The 9,147-nt window shown below is 41.2% G+C and overlaps 1 protein-coding gene across 1 annotated transcript; it reads right to left on the reverse strand.

Annotated features, from left to right (window-relative positions):
- Positions 1 to 2,422: 2,422 nt before the first annotated feature.
- On the reverse strand, positions 2,423 to 4,015 carry LOC120856871 (glutamyl-tRNA(Gln) amidotransferase subunit A, mitochondrial-like). Its single transcript, XM_040232341.1, has one exon. The coding sequence runs from the start codon at positions 3,998 to 4,000 to the stop codon at positions 2,423 to 2,425; it is 1,578 nt and encodes a 525-aa protein (XP_040088275.1). The 5' UTR covers positions 4,001 to 4,015.
- Positions 4,016 to 9,147: the final 5,132 nt, after the last annotated feature.

Here is a 9,147-nt window from a genome sequence, read left to right on the forward strand (position 1 = left end):
CACAACCTGACTACAGAGACGTTGGGCACGCTGGAAAAAAGGACAACTTTCTTGACCCCCAGATTCACTTCTTTTTGTTGAGTGCCTTAGTTATCCGTTAAAATAAACAAAAAAAGGCAATTGCCAATTGTTTAGGGCTGCATTCAAGGAAATGAACCTAGTGACAGTCAATCAGTCAGTGTAAATTTGAGCCCTTGGCTTTGCGGCCGGTTTCTTTAGGTTGGGCTTACAGAGGTGAATATATGATGGAAAAAACCTCCATCCGTTAATGAAGTCATATTCCAGTGAGGCAGTGGCAATAAACAAACAAATGAACAACATTCTTTTAGATGTTGGCGAGGGCTCCAAAGAAGGAAATAAAGTGGAAGGAAGTGATAGTCACCAAGAAGGAGGCACCATGATGGGAGCCAAATAGGAAAGAGATTACTTGGCAAAGGAGAGAGTAAGTGCTGAGATAGGAATGAGCTTGATATGTTGGAGGGGCGGGGGGATTTCGCAAAACATTAACATCAGACAAGGGCACTCTGACAATGATGGATCAAGAGCAAGAAAAAGATCACTTTGTAATCATGTCTGAATATAGCCTAAATATAACCATTGTCCAAGCCACAAAAAGGAGCAAACATTTCCCTATCCTTGCTGATATGAGTGACTGCTGCTTCTTTGCTAATTATAATTTTAGCCTCTTTCCAGTAGCTGATACTCAAGTCACTCTCAATAGTACTAACTAAAATACACAATTATAGAATTACTTTTGCCTTCCTACAGCTTCCAATCCAGAGCAAAGTCCCTGTTCCTTGAGCCCTTCCCTCAGTCACAATATTTCAGTTCAGTTCAGTTGCTCAGTCGTGTCCAGCTCCCTGCAACCCCATGGACTAAAGCATACCAGGCTTCCCTGTCCATCTCCAACTCCTGGAGCTTTCTCAAACTCATGTCCATCAAGTCGGTGATGCCATCTCGTACTCTGTTGTCCTCTTCTCCTCCGGCCTTCAATCTTTCCAGCATCAGGGTCTTTTCCAGTGAGTCAGTTCTTTGCGTCGGGTGGCCAAAGTATTGAAGTTTCAGCTTCAGCATCAGTCTTTCCAATGAATATTCAAGACTGATCTCCCTTAGGATGGACTGGTTGGATCTCCTTGCAATCCAAGGGACTTTCAAGAGTCTTCTCCAACACCACAGTTCACACAAATCCAAATTTCTAACACCCTGTTACTGAGATGTCATATGATTCTCCATGGTGTACATTCTCACTGAAACAAGTAATAAACCTAATTCATTCATTACAGTTGTGTTCCTAGTGGTCTTTTGGTGGAGGGCATTGATAATAAATCTAAGACACCTGTTAAGATATCTAAGTGATAATGTCAGGTAAACAAATGAATATATTGATCTGGAATGGAGTCAAGGCTGGAGACATAAATATGTCAATTATAAGTTTATACATGAAACTTAAAATTTTTGGACTAGATGAAATTATCCAAGCAGACTGTAGATAGAGAACTGGGCTATGGCAGTCTCCAACATTTCAAAGTTGTGCAGCGGAGGAAGAAGAACCAGCAAGAGACTGAGAAGGAATAACCTGTCAGGTAAGAAGGTGATGTCATAGTAATCAAGGGGAGAAAGTTTTACAATTGAACAAGAGTGGTTAACTATAGCAAATGCTTCCCAAAAGTTAAGTAGTGAGGACACAGATGACACAGAGGTGACAATGAATTGGCAACATGGCAATCACTAGTCTCTGGCAAGAATAGTTTCAGAGGTATAGTGAGACAGAAAGACTGAAGTGTATGAAGAGCAAAAGATGTACAAGTGGGACAAGTCTTAAGGTTTTGTTTCTTTGGTTGGTTGGTTTAGTTTTTGTTTTTGGAGGGGAAGATTAAAGAAACAGGATGGTGGCTATAGTTGGTCAAATAGAGCAAGGGAAGTTTTTGGTTGTTGTATTGGCTGGTAAGTGTTTATATTTTTTGTGGAAATGATCTAGTTTAAAAAAATTTGATGTTCAAAAAAAGAAAATACCTACAGGAGTGAATAATCAAGTCTAAAATGATTGTTAACATATCTAAGTGATAATGTCATTATAGAGGAGGATGAAGGAATGGCCCCAAACCATAAGGAGAGGGGATAGACCTTTGAAAAGAACCAAGATTCCCATCCTTTTAATAGGAGGGAAAGATAGAAGATTTAATTCAGAAACAATGGTTTGTGTTTGGGTGGGAGAGTAAGATGGCTCTGACCTGATTACGTCAATTTTCTTTCTTTTTTTTTTTTTTGCTGACAGATTATTTATAATTAACTATATCACAAAAATTTTAAAAAATGACTCCAAGGAATGACTATGTCATTGAGCCAAATTTCAAGAAAACCTGACTTCTCTAGAATATAAAAACCTTTAAAAGTCATTATAATGTGCACAATATAGTTATCACTATTTTAGAGAAACAGAAGCTAACTTTTCATTTTCAAAGACTGCTAAGCAATCATCCATTAGTTCTTGAAGTTGAACAACAGGAAACTGGACTTGTTTTTCAAACCATTTGGCAACTGTAAGAAGCTGCTGGTCACAAAATGCACGTCCGATAAACTGTAATCCTATTGGCAACGCTTGGCTTGAGAGGGCCATAGGGACACTCACAGCTGGCAATCCTGCCATATTTATGGCCTGTGTAAAGATGTTGTCTTGAGCACTGCGTGTCCTGTTGTCTTCCTTGATGAATTCTGTGTACGGCATTGCCTCACTCAAGGTCGTGGGAGTTAGCAGCACATCCACTCCAGAGTTAAAAACATTCACAAAATCATTAGCAATGAGCCGTCTCACTTTCTGTGCTTTGACAAAATAATTCTCATAATTTTCTTTTAATAAAAAGTTTCCTGAGAGGATTCTCCCTCTCACCACATCATTGAACCCTTCTCGCCTGGTTGCAGCATGCATGGCTTCAGTAGACACATCATTGTCACATCTGTGACCATATTCTAGCCCATCAAATCTTGCCATATTTGAGGCCACTTCTGATGTACACAATACGTGGTAACACACAATTGAGTAACTGGTATGCGGCAGGGAGACTTCAATTACTTTGGCCCCCTCAGACTCAAAGAGATTAGCAGTTTGGACCAAAAGAGATTGTACTTCACTTGACAATTCTGGTGTAAGATATTCCTTTGGAATTCCTATACATAGTTTGCTCACATCTGTCAAACTGGGAAGTGTAAATGGTTTAACAGGATCTTGAATTGTGGTAGAATCTTTGGGATCATGCCCAGCTAGTATACCCAACACAGTGGCTGCATCATCCACACATCTGGTTAAGATTCCTGGCACATCCATTGAATTCACCAGGGGAATGACACCATGATGAGAAACTAGGCCATAGCTTGGTATTAAACCAACAACCCCGCAGTGGGCAGCTGGATTTCTGGTTGATCCTCCTGTATCTGATCCTAAAGCTGCAAAGCACGTGAACGCTGACATGGCCGCTGCACTTCCTCCTGAGCTTCCTCCGGTTATAAGCCAATTTGAATCCTCATTCTCACTGTGAGAGTTCTGCTTCCTCTTTTCTCTATATTGTTTTGAATAACTCCATGGGTTTTTAACTGGTCCAAATATGCCATCTGTGCTTCCAGATCCCATAGCAAACTCATCTAAGTTTGTTTTTCCCGTTAGTAGAGCTCCCTGATCCAACAACTTCTGAACTACTATGGCATTATAAGGTGGTACATAACCTTTCAGCATGTTTGGTGCACAGGTTGTCTCAATGCCAGATGTACTAAAGTTATCTTTTACTGCAATAGGAATTCCATCTAAATCCCCTAGTGAATGACCTTCCTCATACTTTTTCTTTGATTCTTCAGCTTGCTTTAAGGCCACTTCTTCTGATACAATAATGTACACATTTAGAAACTTAGTTGTCTTGATAAGGGAGAGACATCTTTGACAGAGCTCAGTTGGCGTGACTTGGCCTTGTTTCAGTGCCACAGAAACTTCTCGGAGGGTCTGGCCCAACATGGTCTTCGTGCCCCGTCTGCCGCCACAGGGACCAAGTGACGAGGAGGAAAATTGTCAATTTTCTTGATAAAATATGAGATGAAGTCTTCATCAAGAAGGGGATAGTAGAGGTTAGAAGAGTGAGAAAGTCAGAGGTATCTTCTGAGAGTGAGAAGGTGAACTGTGGAAAGATGATGATACTGCCAGCAGGGTTTTATATTTGTATCATAAGTTTAAAGTGAGTTCAGACAGCATAGTTCAGTTCAGTTCAGTCACTCAGTCATGTCTGACTCTTTGCAACCCCATGGACTGCAGCACGCCAGGCCTCCCTGTCACCAACTCCCGGAGTCCATCCAAACCCATGTCCATTGAGTCGGTAATGCTATCCAACTAGATCATCCTCTGTAGTCCCCTTCTCCTCCTGCCCTCAATCTTTCCCAGTATCAGGGTCTTTTCAAATGAGCCACCTCTTCACATCAGGTGGCCAAAGTATTAGAGTTTCAGCTTCAACATCAGTCCTTCCAGTGAACACCCAGGACTGATCTTTAGGATGGACTGGTTGGATCTCTTGCAGTCCAGGGACTCTCAAGAGTCTTCTCCAACATCACAGTTCAAAAGCATCAATTCTTTGACACTCAGCTTTCTTTATAGTCCAACTCTCACATCCATACATGACTACTGGAAAAACCATGGCCTTGACTAGATGGACCTTTGTTGACAAAGTAATGTCTCTGCTTTTCAATATGCTATCTAGGTTGGTCATAACTTTCCTTCCAAGGAGTAAGCATCTTTTAATTTCATGGCTGTAATCACCATCTTCAGTGATTTTAGAGCCCAGAAAAATAAAGTCAGCCACTGTTTCCCCATCTATTTGCCATGAAGTGATGGGACCAGATGCCATGATCTTCATTTTCTGAATGTTGAGCTTTAAGCCAATTTTTTCACTCTCCTCTTTCACTTTCATCAAGAGGCTCTTTTGTTCTTTTTTTGCTTTCTGCCATAAGGGTAGTGTCATCTGCATATCTGAGGTTATTGCTATATCTCCCAGCAATCTTGATTCCAGCTGGTGCTTCCTCCAGCCCAGCGTTTCTCATGATGTACTCTGCATAGAAGTTAAATAAGCAGGGTGACAATATATAGCCTTGATGTACTCCTTTTCCTATTTTGAACCAGTCTGTTGTTCCATGTCCAGTTCTAACTGTTGCTTCCTGACCTGCATGCAGGCTTCTCAAGAGACAGGTCAGGTGGTCTGGTATTCCCACCTCTTTCAGAATTTTCCACAGTTTATTGTGATCCACACAGTCAAAGGCTTTGGCATAGTCAATAAAGCAGAAATAGATGTTTTTCTGGAACTTTCTAGCTTTTTTGATGATCCAGCAGATGTTGGCAATTTGATCTCTGGTTCCTCTGCCTTTTCTAAAACCAGCTTGAACATCTGGAAGTTCATGGTTCATGTACTGTTGAAGCCTGGCTTGGAGAATTTTGAGCATTACTTTACTACAGCACAGCATTATGTTTATTTTCTCAAGTAAACTTCAGTCAAGAGAATGCAAATGTGGAAAGGTATAGTTGGATTTAAGTAAGGATGAGTATCACACAGAAAGGAGCAAGGTGTTTATGAGGAAATGATTGTAATGCTGCACAACTAAGTCTTTGGGAGGTGAAAGGGAAAGGTTTTAGGAAGATGTTAGATTGTGATAAATAGATTGAATGGGCCAATCAGTCAATAGATAGATGAGAAGTACTGGGAACAATGAACTGGAACTCTCTCTGTAGTGTAAGCATATAATGGAAGTATAAGGTTGAGTTAGAAAGACAGAGATGGTATGTGGTGTGTGGAATGGTGAAAACTTGGATTTCAGACATAAGAGCATTCCAGAAGGTAATTAAATTTTCTGGAGGAAAACTTGTGTTTTGGTGTTAAAAGATTCATAACCCATGATCAGGCTCAGTTATTTTGTCTAATCCAATTTCTCCCTCAATCTCATTACCTTCACCATAGTTTGGCCCCAGGGAGGGAACACATCCCCACCTATCAACAGAAAATTGGTTTGAAAGGTTTACTGAGCCCTGCCCATCAGAACAAGATCCAGTTTCACCTCAGTCAGTCTCTCCCATTAGAAAGCACCATAAGCCTCTTATCCAAACCACAGAATGATCTCTGTTCATTTCCAAGGCAAACGCTGAAGAAGCTGAAGTTGAATGGTTCTATGAAGACCTACAAGACCTTTTAGAACTAACACCCAAAGTCCTTTCCATTATAGGGGACTGGAATGCAAAAGTAGGAAGTCACAAAATACCTGGAGTAACAGGCAAATTTGGCCTTGGAGTACAGAATGAAGCAGGGTAAAAGCTAGTAGAGTTTTGTCAAGAGAAAGCACTTGTCACAGCAAACACCCTCTTCCAACAACACAAGAGAAAACTCTACACATGGACATCACCAGATGGTCAATACCAAATTCAGGTTGATTATATTATTTGCAGCCAAAGATGGAAGAGCTCTATGCAGTCAGCAAAATCAAAACCGGGAGCCAACTGTGGCTCAGATCATGAACTCCTTATTTCCAAATTCAGACTTAAATTGAAGAAAGTAGGGAAAACCACTAGATCATTCAGGTATGACCTAAATTAAATCCCTATGATTATACAGTGGATGTGAGAAATAGATTCAAGGGATTAGATCTGATAGAGTGCCTGAAGAACTATGGATAGAGGTTCATGACATTGTACAGGAGGCAGTGATCAAGACCATCCCCAAGAAAAAGAAATGCAAAAAGGCAAAATGGCTGTCTGAGGAGGCCCTACAAATAGCTGTGAAAAGAAGAGAAGCTAAAGGCAAAGGAGAAAAGGAAAGATATACCCATCTGAATGCAGAGTTCCAAAGAATAGCAAGGAGATATAAGAAAGCCTTCCTCAGTGATCAATGCAAAGAAATAGAGGAAAACAATAAAATGGGAAAGACTAGAGATCTCTTCAAGAAAATTAGAGATACCAGGGGAACATTTCATGTAAAGATTGGCCTGATAAAGAACAGAACGTGTATGGACCTAACAGAAGCAGAAGATATTAAGAAGAGGTGGCAAGAATACACAGAAAAACTGTACAAAGAAGATCTTCACGACCCAGACAATCACAATGATGTGATCACTCACTTAGAGTCAGACATCCTGGAATGTGAAGTCAGGTGGGCCTTAGGAAGCATCACTATGAACAAAGCTAGTGGAGGTGATGGAATTACAGTTGAGCTCTTTCAAACCCTAAAAGATGAGGCTGTGAAAGTGCTGCAGTCAGTATGTCAGCAAATTTGGAAAACTCAGCAGTGGCCACAGGACTGGAAAAGTTGTTTCCATTCCAATCCCAAAGAAAGGCAATGCCAAAGAATGCTCAAACTACTGCACAACTGCACTCATCTTACATGCTAGCAAAGTAATGTTCAAAATTCTCCAAGCAAGGCTTCAACAGTACGTGAACTGTGAATTTCCAGATGTCAAGCTGGATGTAGAAAAGGCAGAGGAACCAGAGATCAAATTGCCAGCATCTGCTGGATCATCAAAAAAGCAAGAGACTTCCGGAAAAACATCTACTTCTGCTTTATTGACTATGCCAAAGCCTTTGACTGTGTGCTGTGGAAAATTCTGAAAGAGATGGGAATACCAGACCACCTTACCTGCCTCCTGAGAAATCTGTATGCTGGTCAAGAAGCAACAGTTAGAATGGACATGGAACAACAGACTAGTTCCAAATAGGAAAAGGAGTCCGTCAAGGCTGTATATTGTCACCCTGCTTATTTAACTTATATGCAGAGTACATTATGAGAAAAGCTGGGCTGGAGGAAGCACCAGCTGGAATCAAGATTGCCGGGAGAAATATCAATCACCTCAGATATGCAGATGACACTACCCTTACGGCAGAAAGCAAAGAAGAACAAAAGAGCCTCTTGATGAAAGTGAAAGAGGAGAGTGAAAAAGTTAGCTTAAAACTCAACATTCAGAAAACTAGGATCATGGCATCTGGTCCCATCACTTCATGGCAAATAGATGGGGAAACAAAGGAAACAGTGACAGACCAGTTTTGGGGGCTCCAAAATCACTGTAGATGGTGACTGCAGCCATGAAATTGAAAGACGCTTGCTCTTTGGAAGAAAAGCTATGGCCAATCTAGACAACATATTAAGCAGAGACATTACTTTGCCAACAAAGGTCTGTCTAGACAAGGCTATGGTTTTTCTTTTTTCTTTTTTTTTTTTTTAAGGCTATGGTTTTTCCAGTAGTCATGTATGAATGTGAATTGGACCATAAAGTAAGCTGAGTGTCGAAGAATTGATGCTTTTGAACTGTGGAGAAGACTCTTGAGAGTCCCTGGGACTGCAAGGAGATCCAACCAGTCCATTCTAAAGGAAATCAGTCCTGAATATTCATTAGAAAGACTGATGCTGAAGCTGAAACTCCAATACTTGGGCCACGTGATGCAAAGAACTGACTCACTGGAAAAGATCCTGTTGCTGGGAAAGATTGAGGGCAGGAGGAGAAGGGGACGACAGAGGATGAGATGGTTGGATGACATTACCGACTCAATGGACATGAGTTTGAACAAACTCCAGGAGTTGGTAATGGACAGAGAGGCCTGGCGTGCTGCAGTCCATGGGGTTGCAAAGAGTCAGACATGATTGAGCCACTGAACTGAACTGAATTTCTCTGCAGACAATAAATAGTATCCCTGCCTCGGGGCTCCGTTTCAGCACGCAGGTGCAAGAAAGAAATGCAGAATCTCAGCCCTACCCCAGACCCCCTGAATCAGAGCCTACAGTGGACTGTAGGGATCCTGGGTGATTTGTGTAATGTTTGAGGCCTCACAATCACAGTTCTACAGCACAGGTTGTCAAACTTGCCTGCACATTAGAATCACCTAAGAAACCACTAAAAATCTGTAAGCCCAGACCATTTACCTCAGTATTTCTGGGAGTACGGGCTAAGCATCAGATTCTTTTAAAACTCCCCATTTGACTTCAATGTGCAGCAAGGGTGAATGATCTCATTAGTGGGGTTCAAACTTCTTGGACACCAGGCAATCTGTGGTTAAGTTCCAAATGATTATAGACAACTAGCACAGGGGAAAACCAGGCGCCCACCACTTAAGTAGACATTTAATATGAGTTGAGTAGAGTCTCT

The sequence above is a fragment of the Oryx dammah genome, unplaced genomic scaffold (genome assembly GCF_014754425.2).
Source record: "Oryx dammah isolate SB20612 unplaced genomic scaffold, SCBI_Odam_1.1 HiC_scaffold_28, whole genome shotgun sequence".
Lineage (NCBI taxonomy): Eukaryota > Metazoa > Chordata > Mammalia > Artiodactyla > Bovidae > Oryx > Oryx dammah.

What these genes read in the sequence shown, in the direction of transcription:
- LOC120856871 (XM_040232341.1), bottom strand. Translation starts at nt 4,000, where the DNA reads ATGTTGGGCCAGACCCTCCGAGAAGTTTCTGTGGCACTGAAACAAGGC.